Raw genomic sequence first — 19306 nt, 5'->3', positions numbered from 1 at the left:
TTGAAGCTCTGGACCGTCCCCCACAAGACCCAGTTCATCAAGGACCTCGCCACATATATCTATGTTGCCTTTATTTCACCCCAAAATTACGAAATATCTTTACTTCTAAATTTGCACACGTGATAATTTGTTATTGGGCAGTTAGACATTGAGAAGGTCAGGTGGCCTAACTTAAAACCTTTTCTAATCTATAGATTTTTTTTTTTTTTTTTTTTTGAGAAGTTCTAATCTATAGATTTTTTTTTGATCAAATGGAGAACTATATTAATAAGAGCAAACTAGCCCAGATCAATACAAACAGGCCCACGAAGGGGGATCCCACAAAGGGGTACGTATATAACATAACACATTTTACACAAAATGATGGGCCCAAAACATGGGACCCAGCAAATAAGTACATAAACATGAGGCCCAGCCCAAATGAACACCGATGACAAATGAATCGTCGTCTCCATCAGAGAAAGCGCGGTCGTCGGGGGGTGTTGCAGTGGTTTTGCCACCGCCTTCTCTCCTTTGCTCGCTACCATGAACCTGTGAACCTTCGCTCCGGCACGCAGGGTGGAATCTCAAGGGATCTCCCTACTTCTTTGTCTTTGAAAAAGACGGGGTCATTCTAGCGTCCAAATCACCGGAATCTAGTCTAGGAGACGGATCCGGTCTCAGGGACGTTACTCTAGCGACATCAAAGGGGTGGAGCTTGCTACAATTAGTAGAGGAGAGAGGGGTTTGTGGATTGAGGTGAGGTGGGTTGAGGAAAAAATAGAAAAGAAAAGATGGGAGGAGGACAGAGAGGAGGATTTTGGCTACAGACGACCATATCTATTGAGTCACAAATTACTTATGCGTTTGTGCCCCAAAATTATGGAAATTGATTTGTCTTCTAAGCTATTTTACCCTCTTTAATCCATTTCCTTTCATTTGTATGAAACCATGCATTGAGAATAAAATGACTATTTGAGACTTGAAATGCGGAGATTTGAAGCTAGAAGAAGAAGACATGGAATTTGGGCGAAAAACACGAATTGGATTTTCCGGCCAACTTTCCGACGAGCCGCCACTCATGGAGGAGCCTTTGTCCAACCAAGGAGGACAATGGTGGTGGAAATTTTCTACCATTTGAAATTCAAATCTCTCCCCACACATTGTCCTTTTGGAGCTTTGCATGCATTTTGGGACTAATTTGGGACCATGGGTGAGAGCATCTCTTCCATCTTTTGTCTCCTAACATAGCTGATTTTGAAGACCTAAGATACCTTATCTTCATCATCTCTTGAACCATTCAGAAATTCTCGCTTCACTTTAGCTCCTTCTTCTCTCCACAACTCCTCCTCCCTTAAATCCAAACACCAAACTCCATCTCCATGACACCACTAATTCCACCACCCATCAATTCCACAACCACCTCAACACTAAATATTACCATCACTAGCTACTCAAGGATTCATCATCTCTACATCATTAAGGAGCTTGTGGAGCAAGGAGGAGGAGACAACCACCACAATATCACACCATGACATAGGAGACCCATCTCCACCACCACTTCCACCACCATCAATAGTCACTTCTCACTCTCTATCTCTCTAATTACTTGATGTATTATAGTATGTTGAAGCTTGTTTATTTATTTATGAGTAAGTAATGAACTTGTTGGGGATAGGGTTGAAAGCCCTAGCCAACCTTGCTTAATTGTAATTGATGTTTTGTTTATGATTTGATGAAATTCATTTACTTAGACCTAATCAATTTGAGTTAATGTGTTTGCCATAACATGAAGTTTTTGCTAATAGATTGATTACCTTTAGGCAAAAGTAAGTATGAAAGCACACCATGTGTGCATGTGAGGGTAGTGAGCTAAAACCACCTAGATATAGGATTGGTTTGCTTGCTTGGTTATCTAAACTCTAAGCTTTATGCATTTAGGGGCAAAGGATTGAGACATATCCGGTAATTGAATTTGTCCCTAGGTAGTTAACTCTAGACTTATCCGGTTACAGTTAATAAAATCAAAGGAGTTTAGGCCTTAGTAGTCTTATCCGGATGCTAAGAGGGTAATTGGACAATAAATTTAGTATCATTCATATTCAGTTGCATTGTTGCATCAAGGGAGGTTAGTGGTAGACAACCCAAATCCTAACTTCCATCCATTTTTCTCCAACCTTATCTTAACTAGTCTCAGTTTACTTTCCTTGCATTTAGTTTAGTCAATCAACCAATCACTCAAACAAACAACCAAACATTCACTATCCATTTGTGCATAACATCATTCACTTGCCATAATTTGTAATGAGCTTTGGTTTTGTGAACTTGTAAATTGTGTGCATTCTTTCTAGTTTTCCTTAGGTTTTCCCTAGTTAGGATAGGATTTGCCAATCCTTATGGGTTCGACATCCTTACTTAATCCCCCTATTCTATAAATTGGCCCTTATACTTGAGGGTGGCTTCAATGCTAACAATATCTCTGTGGAAGGGTTGGGAAAAACAAGCCGCAAAACTAAAACAGTGGACTCTGGGACAAGAAGCCTGAACAAGAGCGTGCTCCCCCGACTCTCAAGTCGTAGATCTGGACCCAATTGGATCTAGATCCCTGCAAGAGAGCAGGGGGAGAAGGGTTTCAAATCTACTTTCTCTCTCTAGTTTCTAGAGAGAAGTCAAAGCACGGGGGGTTTCTACTTAGTCTGATAGAGGCGTTCTAATCTATAGATTTGACCCTCTACTCCAATGAAATGTAAAGCCACTACTAAAATCATACATTAACATTATTCGGGTTCATCTACGGTACATTAATGTACCTATACATTAAGTAGATTAATTCGATACACAAGTAGACTAACTCGATACAGAGATAAACTAATTTAAGATCAAGTCAAACTAGTCTACTTATGTATAGAGTCAGTCTACATGTATCAAATTTAGTGTCACGCCCCAATTTTTTAAGCACAATTAATAAACAATTTAACAAACACAAATACTCCAGGTGTGATTGTTCAGATATTAACGCTAAATACCTAGAAATTTTTTCATTTTAAAACAAGTACAAGATGATGCGCTGAACCCACAATGTCAATACAGACTCGTTCTTTAGAGTCACATATTACGTTATGACAAGTTTACAAATTAAACTGAATAACAATTCAATAAATAAACAACCCCACCATACTCACTACACACTACACATCGGAAGACTAACAAGTGCGTACAATAAATAAGTTCCTAAACTCACAACTGCAACGGCAAGGGACCACATCTGCATCACATTCACCCTAACTTGCAAGATAGACCCCCTACACCATTGAATAGTGCACCGGGTTGAAACAACAAACCCGGTAAGCTTTTACAAGCTCGTGCGAGTAAACTCAAAACAAACAACAGAAGCACGTGCTTAAACCATCTCATCCTAATAAAATCGATATGCAATTATCACGACAAAGAACTTTAAGTTCACATCCTACAATATCATGCTCATGTAAGTTAACTCATATCTAAAATCCACATGCTCTGACTCTCTACTCATGCATCCAATTTCACAAAATTTCAACTAAACAATCAAACTGAAGTGGTGTTTTAAACATTTTAAAACACAATAATCTACAAAATCAACCTTCATTTGTCACAACAAAAGTAGTTGTCACCTCAGTGACGTTTCAATCATTTTAAGTCTCAACGACACAACTACACAACTACGAAATCACACTCCTTTCCTGTCAACATAAAGCATTTGTCAAAATTATGACATCACAACTCATTTCACAATTCACTACAAATCTCAAACCACAACTGTACTCACAATTTGAATTAAGTAAAATTAGTAATCCCTACATAGAAACTTAGTTCAGGAGATCACATTAAAAATAATCAATAGAAATCATAATAATCCCTGCATAGAGTTTATTTCAGGAAATTACATTAAACAAACAATTCAAAAAGTAGTAATCCCTGCATATAACTTAGTTCAGGAGATTACATTAAAATTAACAATCAGAATTTATAGTAATCCTTGCATATAACTTAGTTCAAGTGATTACATTAAAACCAATCAATTCAAAAAATAGTAATCCCAACATATAATTTAGTTCAGGAGATTACAAATAAAATCAAGCAATTCAATACTAGAAATAAACTAGAAATCAATACACATTCATCCATTGATAACACCAATCACCACAACATCAACCACTCAATAACAATCCACATCATTTACACAAAATCATCGCGCATATCATCACATAGATCATCACCTAGACCACCACACTGGTTTTCACATAACGAAATTATTTTCCCAATATTGTTTCCTCATCTCCAACAACCTCAAAATAATAACGAAAACATTTTCCCAATATTGTTTCCTCATCTCCAACAACCTCAAAACAATAGCAATAACATTTCCCAAATATTATTTTCTCAACTCAAAACCATCACCAAAATCATACCTACTTCTTTCAAAACTCAAAGCCGACAAAACCGTCTTTTCTTTACAAAATCATTTATTTTCCTCAACATTACATTGCACAACGATAGTGAACTACACACACAATTCTACCAAGATATATATATATATATATATATATATATATATATATATATATATATATATATATATATATATATATATATATATTTCACCTAAATATATATACGTAGTCATCCACTCAGGGATGCCACTAATACCAACTATAGTTCACAACTACAAAACCCGTGAAAAATTATTTTTATAATAAAACTTCATTTTACTTACCTACGAACCGTAAACGATCAAGTTCATATAATTTAAAATAAACATTTATTTCTGAAAACGATTTAATAATTAAACAAATAATTCCGAATAATAAAATTATTCCGTTCATAAATGAACCTCGTGAGATTTACTCACCTTAAAATCTCGCTGCATCTTCACACATAACCGAGACAAGCATAAAATCACAACAATCCTCTCAAATCAACATCGTCAAGCACCTAATCACACCAAGGTCACACTCAATACAACACAAAGCACACAATCATTATAAAGTTTGAAACACGTGAATTATGAACCGAAAGATACGTCAATTGAGACGAAACCTCATCGGAGGCCACCTAAGGCCTCTATAACACTTCTATGATCAAATCGCCCAAACAAGAGGACAATCCAACGGTCGAATCCTCATGGATCGAAAACCGAACAAACCGAAACCACAAATAACCCAACTCAATCAAAAAGTCAAGCAAACACAAAAGTAAATATACCCACATGTTCGTAATCGACGAATGGAGGGTAACAGAGCAAAAAACTGCTCCAGAGGAGGTCAAACCCGCCGCCACAAGCGACTGTGAGTGAAGCCTACGTGTCGCCGAGTCGACTTCAAAACAAAGAAAATCAACTCCATGACGCGGCTAAAAGTAAGCGCGCAATTTAACCCTGAAAAATGTCATCGTTAGTATATGGTAAATAGGGATCGTTCTAACCGGGGATTGAGGGTACACCTGTAATTGCAAAAACAAGTAAATAATTAATAAAAGCATAAAAAGTAGTATTTACAAAAATAAAACAAAGAATAGAAATATGTACAAGTTAATGTAAAATGGGGGTATTAGGATTATTAAATCAAAAATTAAATAAATAAAATAAAGAAAAAGTTAAACCACATATACAAGGGTGGAACGCAAGGAACAAAGATCAAAATCACAATCATATGCAAGAAATCCAATCACAATTCGTACAGTTGATTTTCTATGTCATGAGAAAGAAGTTGACCATGTGAAACGTTAATAAGCAAACGATTTCCCATTTTTTACTTTCCTTGAATAATTAATCTAAGTGAAAGCACCTAAATTAATCCTATTAAACATGCAATCAAAGTCTAGAAAGCTAGCTAATCAAAGCATGTTCAACGCAATAAACAAAGAGAAAGGTTATCAACTTAAGTGCACAACCTAGTATGAAAAAGTTCATCTATTTGCAATCCTCTTCAATTGAACTCGACCTTTGTCCAAAGCCTTTACTACTTCCGAAATAGGTTCACAAAACTATTAGGTGAATTGTTTACCTAAATCTAGCACCAATTACATGCATATATCCTAAGTTGGCCACCAAAGAACATAAACATATAAAAGTTTTATGTAAAGCAAATTCAATCGAACAAACTCACATAAGCAACTTAGAATCACAATCATAGAATTCGAAAACTTTATTTAAACATAGAATTGGGCTTAAACTTTGCCCTAAACGTTATTGTTAACTAGAAACAAATTCCTACGAATTCAAACAAGGAAATCAAAAGATTACAAGGAAAAAGAATGAAGTACACCGTGAGTTGGAGATGGAGATAGAGGCTTAAAACGTTGGAATCTTGAATCTTGGAAGCAAGTCTTCAAGGTGGACAATGGAGGATATGATCTTCACGGCTCCTTCTTCTTCTTCCTTTCCTTGCTTGAAGACGCGGACTTTGCAACTAGAGAATGGAGAGAAATGGAGAGAGAGCTTTTACGTTTGGAATTTTCTGAATGGGAGAGGTGTTGTGTTGTGGTGTCAATGATGCTCCTATTTATAGGAGGATGGCAACTTAGTCTCCAAGTCTTCAAGATTGATCCACACAGCATTAGCAAATCAAATAATTCCACGTCAGCTTTGCTATGTCATCCAACCAATGAGAAACCTCCAATTTAACACCTTGATTTAGGGAGATTATTTTTGAATTAATTGCATGATTATTTTCTGATTTATCTCCTCAATTTCAGCCAAGAATGAATGTGGACATCAAGGAATGTATCTGGACCTGTTTTCAACCTTTCTGCTTGTTGCAATCCCTTGAATTTCTCCTTCCTTATCTGTCGAAGTCTCCCTTTGGCAATAATCATGCATTTAGGAATTAATTGAGATGTCATTATCCATATATATTCTTGAAATTCGGCCAAAATCAGTTTGCATCTAATATGGACCCAAAATCTGATTTTTAAACTTCTTTTCTTGCCAAAAATGACTCCCAATCCATATCACCTTTGTAGATGACGTTTTGAGCTTGTTCTTGGGCTCTCCTAGTCCACCCAGGTATCCTATTGTCATCAGGACTCCTAGTCCAACGAGGACTCTTCACATGAAATGTTCTTGAACCTTTCGGAACCTTATTTTGCTTTCCTAGTTCAACTGGGACTCCTTGTGTCATTAGGATTCCTTTTCCTGGCAGGAGTAGGTTTCCTAGTCAGTCCAGGAAAACTTCATTTCAGCTCATTCTTGCAGCCCTCGTTCTTTGCCTTTGCTATCTCCAACGTTTTCCTAGCTTCTCTTTCTCCTTTCAGTTTATTTCAGCTCCATTCCCTCCATGAGACCTAAAAATAGAAACATTTATTAAAATTCCTAAAAATAGAAACTTTCCTAAACAAGAATGATTTATTAAAGTAAATAAGTAAGTAAATATGAGGAAATAACATTTAAAATGTGGCATTAAAATGCTCCTATCACTCCACCCAACTTGAAGATCACAACATAATGAACAAGTTTCATAACTAGCACTAAGGCCTATTCAACCTATATCGGATCAAGCTCGAAAGATCTCAGCCGCTCATATTCAAATCTTGATTTCTTCCTCCACACTTCGAATGAATCTTCAAGGCATACATGGCTCGAACCAGGAGGAAGAGAGCTTCAAAACATGACCAGTTTCAACCATCGCCGTGGCCGGAGGAGGAAACGAGATCTGGGTCGACATCGCCTTGATTTTCGCCATTTGATCCGACGTATACGGTGCATCTAGGAGCAAGCCAGTGGCTGGGGGAATGAGAGAATGAAAGTCTGAGCCGTTTGGAGCTGGTTTCACTGCCGGAAGACGCCGAAGGACTCTGGACGGTGGAGAAAAGGCCGGGTCGGGTCACCGGTTTCCCGAGTCGGGTCGGGCTTTCTTGAGAGAAAAATCCTGAAGATTTCTAAAAATGGAAATTATGAAAATAAAATCTGAAAAATCGTATTTATACAAAATTTCCAAAAATAGAAATAACTTCTGCTGACCACAACTTCTTCATACAATCTCCGATTTTCACGTACCACATATCCACGAAATCGTATCGATGCGCTATACAACTTTTGTGAAGGAAGTTTTCGGAGAAACCTAACAAATAAAAAATCAAATCTTGACCCCTCGAAAATAAAGTGTTTCGAGTAAATATTCGTCCGAAATTCTTCTACTTCACCATCGAACCAACTAATCGCATAACAACCAACAAAATAAATTCCGAAAAACACTCAAAAATTAATAATTAATTTCTGGGGTACTACATTTAGCCTACTTAATGTATTGGTACATTAATGTACTGTAAAATTTTCCTAACATTATTGCATTCTCTAGTTTTTTTTTTCCTGATGAAAAAATAACAAACAATGGCTTAATACAGTCTCCTCGAACACAACCAAAACTTAAAAGATCATGATACAAAGTAGTTAAAGCCGACAGAGGAAGAGAGTAGTTCCAACTAGCAATATTCTAAGAACGCCCAAGATCATTGTTGTATCAGCTAGGAAGTTTGTTTCTCTCCAAATGTGCTTGTAGGTATTATGATTAAATTGAGAAGATAGCTGCACAACTCCTTGAAGTAGCTTTCTCATTGTCCATGGTATGGTGTGCCATCAATCAAAATTTTGGAGTCACCTTTTACCTGAATAAGTATGTAACCCTTATGACAAGAGCTGCCTTGTAACCAAAGAGTGCCTTTCTCGGAGTAACCAGCCATGACAAGAGTTGCTCAGAGACAAGTTTGTAACAACATCCTACATGGAGGCCGGTTGAAAGAAACTAGTGAGATCCTGCAAGGGACCAAAGGGACAGGCACCAAAAGGGTACACAATCTCTTGTAGTATTATCTATTGCCCTAGTGGGCATACCCCACTTTGAACAAAGCTGCGAAGAGCAAAGAAACCAACCATGGCATAATGAATGAACAACCAGGTAAAGAGGATGAAGAAAGATGAACCTGAAAAAATGGAAATCGGGAATGAGGGGAACCAATTGGGGAAGGTGAAAGAGAGGCATTGAGCCTTGGATCGGAAGCGAACTCTGGGGAAAAACGGCCAATACAGTGGACAGGGAGAAAACTGAAAAAGAAAAACCAAGAATAGATACATAAAGCCTCAAGCCAAGGAAAAATTGTAGATCAGCGTCTCCCCCGACTCTCAAGCTGATGATCTAGATCAAAAAATGATCGAAATTTGGCAAGAGAGGGGGGAGGATGAGGAAAATTGACTTTAAGGATTTTCTTTAGTAGTGAGAGCAATGGTTTTGCAGTACTAATTAAACAGAGTTGTTAAACTCTGGTGATCTCATTTGGACTGTGGGCTGCAAGTTTACTGTTTTCTTTTATTTTCCTTTTTTTAGGGAACTCTAGGTTAGTAATTTAGTTTACTTTCAATAATTCCCTAAGTTTTTTAGAGAGCTACGCACTTTCGTGCCTTTAGCGAATCTTCCGTAGTAGTATCAATGGATGATTCATGTTGTTTCAATGTATTTAATGTCAAATGAGTGACCTAGTTCTATGTACCATTGTAGTTACTAACACATCTTCTTGTCTATCTATATTTATAGCAGCGGAAGGGTATGTAATATATATATATATATATATATATATATATATATATATATATATATATATATATATATTGTAACAACCTGAACCCGGATTAATCGAAAGAGTCAATTTAATAAAAATTAGTCTAACTCAAATCCTTCCATTGAGTTTCTTCTTATTATTATCTTTATTCGTTAAACATCAATTGAAACCAAAACAAAAGCACACGATCTACCACTATCTTTGATCGATCGCTATCGGGGGTTGCAAGGACAAGAATGGAGCAGAAACGGTGAATTACTTCACTACCCTAGCTGGATCCATCATCAAGCCACCAAAATTAATGGTCTGGCGACATCGAGACGTCATGTGCCAGCGAGCCGAGAAGGAGAGCAGACTTAGGAAATATCCAGAGTACCTCCTTCCAGTGGCGGAGCCACGTTGGGGCCTACTGGGTCCCGTGACCCAGTAAAGTTTATATATTTTCTAGTTTGTTCATATACAGTGTGATTAGTCTGGCATAGTGGAAGCTTGATCAATTGGCAACATTTGGGTCATGGGTTCGAGCTACTATGCACGGATAGTTTTTGTCTGTTTTTTGTTTTGTTTTTTCTGGCCTGAACATTTATGTTTTATATAGGGGGTCTTTCTAAATGTACCCAGCAAATTTCTATGTAGACCCAGCAAGTTTTTTACGCTCAATAAAAAAATAGAATTTATAATTGTACTCAGCAACTTTCCCAACAATACCCTTAGCAAATCTCACATAGAGCAAAACTTGGATTATCTCCGCATCAATTCTCCTAGAGGTTGGGCTCCAATCGGTGGAGGTCGAAGCGATGCCCGAACCGGAAAGGAAGGGTCTTGGAGGGAGTGGTGGAGGCTGGGGCTTTGTCGACCTCGAGGGACTCAACTCTAGCTTGAATATCAAACACGAGTTCATACCCCCATAACCCATAACCAAGCTCTTTGCTCAAGGATAATACCAAGAACAAAAACTGTTGTTCGCTATATCCTGCACCCAATACCATACTCTAACAGAAATACCCATCCTTGATTCCACTCCTGCACACCACTCACTGCTTTGGTGTTAGCCAACCGAGCCCGAGCCTCTGAAAGTCCTCTTCGAACTGCATCTCCTTGGTACAACGGTGGACTTCTTCTACTCGAGTCAGACAAGGTGAAAGGGAGGAGAAGAAAAGAAAACTTGCTGTGAATCAAGAGAGAGTCAGACCGGGTGGAAGGGAGGAGTCTCGAAAGAAAATTGTTCCAATTGCTTGTTGCAGCTGCACTTTTCCACCTTGTCTCCCATTACTTTTCCTTCCCTTTCTTTTCTCTCACCCACTGTTTCCTTGTATCCCATTATTTCTTCCCTTTCCCTTTCTTTTCAGCTTTTCTACCCTTTTTATCTTTGTTTTCTACGCCTAAACCCACAATCAACATCAAAAATTGATGCGGAGATAATTCAAGTTTTGCTGGGTGTGAGATTTGCTGGGTATGACTTTTGCTGGGTGTGAGTTTTGCTAAGGGTATTGTTGGAAAAGTTGCTGAGTATAATTATAAATTCTATTTTTTTTTATTTGGTGTAAAAAACTTGCTGGGTCTACATAGAAATTTGCTGGGTACATTTAGAAAGACCATTTATATATTATGTTTTGGACATTTACACTAGTTTTGAAATTACTTTTAGTATAGTTATTTACAAATTGTTTTAGACAATAAAAGATATCATTTTGGGTGTTTTTTTTCTTTTATTTGTCAATGAATTTTTTTTTCTTTTTTATGGAGTTTTAATATTTGGTGAGTGCCCCACTTGACATCAAATCCTGGCTCCGCCCCTGCCTCCTTCTTTTCCATTTTAGTAGTGTCATGACTATATTGAGAGAAAAGAGAGAGTTGGTGTGATTTGCAGAGAGATCTAGTATTCTTCACACCTTTCCTAACCTCTTCTCTCAAGTATTCAATAGATATAATGAATGGCCCAGATTAAGTGGTGTTAATATTTATGGCTCAAATCACATCATTTTTTATTTTTCTTATTTCTTTCGTTACCTTCAATCTTCAAACTTCCTCTATTTATTACAAATATATCGGGTGTCAATAAAATTTACGAAAATTTCTACAAACTTATCTAATTGTGTAGTTTGATCTCAAATCTTTAAATATAGATTTCACTTCATGGATAACTTCTAAGACTCAAATTGAATATAACTAATTACATTGTAATTTCTAAATATATTAGATATTACAATAATATATTATTAATTTTCAAAGTACCTCGGGTACTACAAATCCACCCTCTTAAAAAAAATTTGTCCGAGGACAAAAATAATAACCATTGAGCATTTAATTAGTTGCACTAACAAATTTTCTTATTATTCATTTTTTTTATAGCCTCTTTTCGATCACCACTTTGTGTATATTTGTTTTTTTTTTTTTGAAATAATGGAATTCCATTGATAATAGCGCATGCTAAGAAGGTCATTACATACCCATCCGCTGACACATAACAATGGCCAGACAAGATTTCGTGGAGGAGCCACAGTGGTATATAGGATAGACCAACTATCTTAGAACTTGCCGCTCACTTATTTAAAAAGTGAGCCTATAACTATGAACTACTCGCATAGTACGTAATAGGCTAGTTATAACAAAACTAATTAAAAATGGGTCCAAAGACCCAATACTCATGCTGGACCCAAGAGACCGGCCCAAAACTGGATTTCATTGTGGCAGTTGCTGTCAGTGGCCCAAGGAGCCCAAGGCATGCTTCCTCCGCCACTACAGTCGCAAATTTCTCCTCCATCAACGCCAGCGACCGATGGGGTCGGAAAGGAGCCAAAAGATGGCTCACCTGTCCCACCGATCTGGACATCCCGATCCAGTTGTGTGCCGGAGCCCATGAACCGCCACCAGTAGCCCGCTTTGCAGAGATCAGCAGCTCCACCTCGCCAACACATAGTGGCGTGCCTCCATCCTTCATATTGATTTCTGTTCCAAACAGATCATAACAAGTGGAAGCGACGGCACCACTATCTCCTACATCAAATTCCAGTTTCATATTGGCGGCTACGCTGTCGAACCATATTCGCGAACCCCCATCAGCAACGGGGAATTCCAGCCACATGAGCGTCTCACCTTTCGCAGCCATTGGAAAAGGCAACCCGGACAAGGAAACCGGGTCACCATCATAGATGAAGCATTCCACCCTTTTGCCGCCATGGCTTTCGCTAGCCCAAATCACAAGGGCCTCAGCAACCCCGTCATAATAACCATCAGCAATAGGGATCAGATTCGGCAAAAACAGATTAAAAGGAGGGCAAAGACGCCCGGAGACTGGAAACTGGCCTGAGCCGCTATGGCCCTCGCCGGCAAGAGGAGGCGGGGTTAGAGTCAGCGCAAAGGGAGGCGCTGTTAGGGAGAATAGGGTTTTCATCTTCCTTTGTGTATATTTGTTTGGTAGACTTATGGTGGGTTGTAATAGACTCTATTGTGAGAATCAGCATATACATTCATGAACTAATAACCCTCAATGCACCCCTTTTAGTTCGATCGATCTGTTCATGTTGGGCTCAATTGAATTACCACCAAATGTAGAATGAAAGCTTATATATATATATATATATATATATTTTTGAAACGGGGTTCGAAACCTAGCCTAACTGGGAGGCTCAGCCCCAAGCCTGGAAATATTATTCATAATTGAAAGATTATTGTACAGTGAGGGGGACATTTTACCTACACCTCGAGTACTAGTACAAGAATTCTCATAGAGTGCATCCCAGATGATCACAGGAGCCTCATCTAGCCAATAATCATCTAAGTAATTTTCTATAGCAAGGTGCGCCAATCTATGGGCTACACAATTTTCTTCTCTATAGACAGAGTAAAGATTAAGAGATGGAATTGCACGCATATACGCTTTGCAATCCTCAACAATGCAGCCAACCTCTGAAAGGTCCTCAGTATTACTTGTATGAGGAGAAATCACCATGGCACAATCCGTCTCTATGTCAACACTAACCATACCTTGATGAATAATAAGCAAGAGACTTGCCCGCATTGCAATTTCCAATTTTACATATATATGAATGATTTTGTGCCCATTCAACAAACTAAAAATTGCAAACAGGTCATCGTACTTGTGTTTCCCAATTTATATATTGTAATATCCTGATAGGAGCTCTTTTCCCTTCTTCTTAGCTTTCTTTCTAGGTTAACCACCCTTGGAAGGTATTGTGAAACAATCAAATATTTTCAACAAAAAATCTTTTTATTAATATTATTTTTTTTTTACCAGTTTATCCTAGTTAGACCTATATATCTCGAAATAAAGCCATCGAGAAGACCCCATACTAAGCGGAATTCCGATTTCATTTTGGGTCTTTCACCTTAGGGAGGCATAATCCCTACTTAATTATCCGCTCAGATTCCACGAGCCCCAATCAGGTTTAGAGTCTTTCACCCAAGGGAGACACAATCCCTACTTATTATATCCCGGGCCTTACCGGATTAAATTCATCAACACTTTTGACCATATGTTTCCTTCAGATCACATAAGAGTCATCCACTGTCTTTATTTTCTTTCAATAAACCATCATGATTTGAAAATTTCAAACTCTCATTAGACGAGACATCGGCGCGCCAACAGACGAAAACAAGATTGCAAAAGTCGGCGGCAGGGTTTTCTTTTCTTCTGCAACGAGAGAGAATAGAAGAAGGAATAATTATAGGGTCCTTGACCCAAAGCACCAAAATTATCCCACTTACCCCAACAACATATTTTTATTCCCAATTACCCATTTTAAAATAAAATGACAATTTTGCCCTTCATATAATTAAGAAACTGCATTCATGCCACAGCTGCCACTCTTTCCTCTTTCTCCTCTCTCTCCACGCCGCCGGCCTGCTGTCTCTCTCTCCCCCTCCCTCCACGCCGACGACGACAACGACACGGTGCTCTCTCTCATCCTCGTCTCCTCCGCCACTGTACATCTATTCCTCTGCCAACGACGCCTTTTTTGCCCCAAAACAGCAACTGAGGCAGTGAGGCCTCTGGTTTCTCTGTGAACTCATACTAAGCCGGCGAGATTTCGTGCGAGTCAAGCAGAGCTTCGGTTGGATCGGAGAGTGAGGTGAGGTCGAGTTTGAAGAAGAGTAGCTTCGGCGAAACCGAAGCGCAGTCTCGGAAAGTTACTCGATCGAGTTATGGAGGAAAGGCGGTGAGGAAATCAACCGTCGGAGACAACGAAGTTGAGGGGCCACAGAGCTTTGGATAAGACGTCGATTTCGATTTCAAACTCAAAATCGATCATAGAGCAGAGGCCACCGACCAGTTCTATTATGACGACGACTCCGACTATTCTTCCAGCCCCTGGTCTGCAACCAGCGAAGAAAGGTGAAGGAGTGGGTGCCCAAACAAATTATTTTTTTGGGTAAAATGGGGGAGAAGGTTGGAAGGAAAAAAAAAACTATCAAGTGACAATTTAAATGGCTATTGAGAGGCAATAGACGTCTATTGGGGGGCAATAAATGTTTTGAATTGATGTAATCTCCTCTGTTTTTTCCTTAATCAAAGTTTTATTTGTCTAATTTTACGGAGATTACTTCCCATTCCGGCAACCGAAAGTTCTATTGGGGGGGGGGGGTAATAGACATCTATTGGGGGGCAATACAGGTTTATTCAGGGGGCAATAACCCTCTCCGGCCCTATATGAGATCTCTGACAACATCTTTGGTGACTTCCGGCAAGGTTTCATAAACCTCCATTGCCCCACAATAGATGTCTATTAGGGGGCAATAGACGTCTATTGGGGGTAATAAACCTTTCCGGCGACCTATGAAATCTCCGGCGACCTCTTTGGGGACCACCGGCGAGGTTTTCAGAAAAGTTCGGTAGGCGGCGGTCGGTGACTGGTGACGGGGCTCTGGCGAAGTCTCTTATGGTTTCTCTCTCTCTCTCTAAGTAACACATGGGTGAGGGTAAAATGGTATTAAAAAAAAAACTTTATTGGGTATTAGGGAAGACTTTCTTAGAGTGTTTTGGGTAAGGGGGAATTAAAAAATCTTAATGGGGTAAGTGGGATAAAAATCTCAAGAAATGAGGTAAATGGACAAAAACCCATAATTATAATAGGATAAAAATCTCAAGAAAAAATCTTTTTTTTTTTTTTTTGGGTAATTAAAGTTTTGTAAATATAAACAGATCAGCATTGACCCATCCCATTGTACATATGATATCTCCAATTCCGTCATTCTTCTGTATATATATAGAGAATTGGGACTTCAGCCGCATCCCAAAAAGTAGAGTTGTCTCCACAAAACTTGCCCTCTGTCGGTCCAGGTAACGACTAGACCCTTTAAAATTGCTTCTTATTTTGTTTTGCTTCTTATTCGTTGACCCGCAATTGCCGTCGGAATTGAATTAATTTGTAGTTCATGCTCGTCAACTAGGATAGCGTTTGATTATAATTTGCTCTTTGTGTTCTAATTCCTAGTTAGGGTTAGGGATTTGTTTCTTGGGTTTTTGCATGCACATGGTTGTGATATTATTCTACTTGATTGTGTGATAGGTTGATTAGGGGTGACACTCAGCATGGGGGAGAAGGTCGAAAACTATTTGTACTTGCAATTTAAGGAACATCTTAGAAGGGTGAATCTTAACAAGCTCGAGGAGCAAAAGGAATCTCCTGAGTTTGAACTAGTGGCAGATTTTCTGGAGGAGAAACTCCCCTATGGAATGTGTGTTTTTTTGCAAGATTCGAATAAATTGTACATGGTTGGAGGAGAAAGGATTCGGAAGAATGAAAGAGCTGGAAGGTATTGGTGGGAAGGATTCCTCGATGCTGCAAATGAACTTGACCCCTCTGGCCTCAGTTGTGATGTTTTTGTGTTAGATTCCTCCAACGGAAAAATCTCTGCTGCTCCTGGTTTTCCAAAACCAACAGGACCAAAGATCAATGCCAGAGCTTTGGCCACCATGGGTGACAAGGTATACGTAATGAGTTTTCGGCCATATTACTATCACGGTACGCTTCCATCTCCGGCCTTTGAGTGCTATGATTCTGCAAAACAGTCATGGGATGAGCTGCCTGTGCCTCCAAATTACTATTGTTCGTCTTCTGCTGCTACTACTTATGGGTTTCATTTTGTGCTGGGCCCAAAGATTTATTTGTGCACTCCTCATGGCTTCTTTTGTTACAACGTGGATCAATCCCCACCTAAATGGGAATTCATAGAAGATGCAGAATGGCAGTTTGATCAGCTCCCCTCATATAATTCAGAAGAGGAAATGGAAGACAACAAGATTGAGGACTACTCACTGCCTCTGATACCGGCTTTGCCCTACCGTTCTATATGTTTTGCAGAACCGGGAAAAGGGGGCCTCGCCGTTGGCTATACTGCTCAAGGATTAGTGGGTTACTTCTTTGCGCCTAATGGCGATCTATTGTATCAAGAGCCACTTAATCAGTTGAACAGCAACTCTAAGCTTCCCTCCCCCAATAGCTATTTCTTTGGTGGAAAAGTTTGCTATGTAGGTGAAAACAAATTCTGTCTCATTCTATCAGGAGAAATTGATCAAACTTCATGGTCGTGGTCATTAGCTGTAGCAACTTTTGATGTGAAATGGAAAGCGGATGTTCAAAATGATGGTGATGGAGGAGGGAAACACTTCTACCATGATCTTCCTCTGAGTTATCATCAGTTTGACAATATTAATTCGTCTTTTTCTAATGCTTGCGAATATGAGAACAACGAGTTTCCGAGGCTTTATGATTACCTTAATTTCCAGGATGCCTTCGTCATGTAAGGTCACCCCCACCCCCCTCTCTCTCTCTCTTAGATTTTAGTATATTAGCAACTGTTCTCATTGTGTTCGATCTCCGTGTGTCTAGTTGTTTCATGGTTTGATGTGCATGATGTCCCATAAATAAAATAAGTAAAGAAGGTGCATGGTTATTATGATAAAAAAAAGTCGGTGCTTGAAGATTTATTTTCAAATAGCAAACTGCTAGTTTGATACCAACCCAAATGATTAGCAGGCAAATACAATTAGTAACTACCTATGTTGGTCCAGTTTTAGCAGCTTGAACTATTCCCTTCAAATTGGATTACATTGCATGTTTTATTGCTTTCATCCTTTTCTTTACCAATGTATTATATGTTGGTTTTTGCTTTTATTCATCTCGGCTTTTGCATGCATTTGCACAGCTATGCAATTATTCTGTCATTTTATTTTTTTGTTCATGTCTCTCAGATCGTCCGAGCCTAAGAGCCAGCGTCACCACAACCACAAGCGCAAGCGGAGTATGATGGGTGTAGGTTTTCAGTTGGTGTGAATTGTCTATGGTTGGGAGGGGTAAGATAAGGCGTGCACAGTCGACTGCTTTTGTTAATGTTGGGTTCTGGTTTTTTTTTTGTTTAATCCCTGGTTTTGGTCCTCCAGTTCCAATGAGGCTTATATTGTGGGCTGATATAAGGCATGCACAGTCGACTGCTTTTGTTAATGTTGGGTTTTGAGCTCCTCCTGGTTATGGTCCTCTCCAGTTAAGCATATATTATGGGCTGATATAAATTGTCTATGAATATCACTACGTTTTGCCACCGCCCACCGGTGATTGATTGACATGGAGAAACAGATTGTACAAGACTTTTGGTACTAGGCTACTAGGCATAGAACTGTGGAATGCATGCCAAGTCAACTTTTTGCTTTGGATATTCATTTGTCCAAAACTTTGATATGTGTAAATTGTAATACTCTTAAATACTAACCAGGTTCTTAAAGCCCCGTCTTAATCATGCCATTTATTTTCTCTTTTGTCTTTTAATCTCCCGTCTTACTTATGCGGATTGGAGGAAGCTTTATTAGATACAAGCTTCTGCTAGTCATGAAAAACGGAAAGTTTTTTTAATCTTGCTTGCTTTCTGGTTAATGGTAGTTTTGTTTTGTTTTTTTGTTTTTCCCTCCAGACTATATCAATTATCAGTTATTGTTGCAAAAGATAGGAAGTAACTGGTCTCTTTAAGCTTTTTTGGATAAATCTACTCCTTTTTGACTTGGAGGAAGTAACTGGTCTCCTTTAAGCTTTTTTTTTGGATGATGGAATATTTCCATAAGCATTTGGTACAAATATTCTTCACTGAATTTTGTTTGTTTGGACATTTACTTTATAGAGCCTCGAGGAGTTGATGTTATCTTCAGTTTTATTGAAGTCAGTACTAAAATACTCCACAACAATTGATGCTTCAAAAGAAAGAATAGTACAGATAGGAAGAATTCCAGAAAAGAATGCTGCTGTTGAGAAGATTAATTGTGGTAAAAAGATTCTCAGCAATCCAAGTTCTTGAAAGCAGTCCGTGTGATTTAGGGAAAGAATATATTTCAGTTTGTAAGAACTATAATGTTGCTCAGATTTCTACTAATTTCACAGTTGCTGTAGTTTAATTATCCGTTCTATCAGAAGGTCCAACAGCACATAAACTCATTTATTGATCACTTGTAAACTAAACATTAATCTAAAGTCATTTTCATTGAGGTCACTTGTAAACTATATTAGCAGCACATAAACTCATTTACTTTTACTGTGCAAATAAATAAAAAAGGTCCAGCAACACACATACTTTGTATGCAACACTTATACATTCAGCATTTTCACTCACAGTTATCAGCAGCACACATTCTATAAGAAACAAAACTAATCACAAATGGTTTTTCTGATACCAGCTGCTCACATCAAGAAACTAGCGATCTTTATGTTTGTAAAGAAAAAACTGCAGAATT

General features: G+C 38.5%; 1 protein-coding gene across 3 annotated transcripts; it reads left to right on the top strand.

Annotated features, from left to right (window-relative positions):
- The first annotated feature begins 15766 nt into the window (after nt 1–15766).
- Nucleotides 15767–18337, top strand: LOC133725230 (uncharacterized). Of its 3 annotated transcripts, XM_062152393.1 has the most exons (4): nt 15767–15868; nt 16098–17331; nt 17783–17884; nt 17972–18333. In XM_062152393.1, exons 2-3 carry the CDS (start codon nt 16121–16123, stop codon nt 17862–17864), a joined length of 1293 nt encoding a protein of 430 aa, XP_062008377.1. In that variant the 5' UTR covers nt 15767–15868; nt 16098–16120; the 3' UTR covers nt 17865–17884; nt 17972–18333. The 3 variants fall into 3 exon arrangements, with proteins under 3 accessions (XP_062008377.1, XP_062008378.1, XP_062008376.1); XM_062152394.1 differs by having other exon boundaries at nt 16098–17336; nt 17783–18337; XM_062152392.1 differs by having other exon boundaries at nt 17783–18334.
- The last annotated feature ends 969 nt before the right edge of the window (nt 18338–19306 follow it).

Source organism: Rosa rugosa, chromosome 1 (assembly GCF_958449725.1).
Source record: "Rosa rugosa chromosome 1, drRosRugo1.1, whole genome shotgun sequence".
NCBI lineage: Eukaryota > Viridiplantae > Streptophyta > Magnoliopsida > Rosales > Rosaceae > Rosa > Rosa rugosa.
This window is presented reverse-complemented; position numbering and strand designations above follow the sequence as displayed.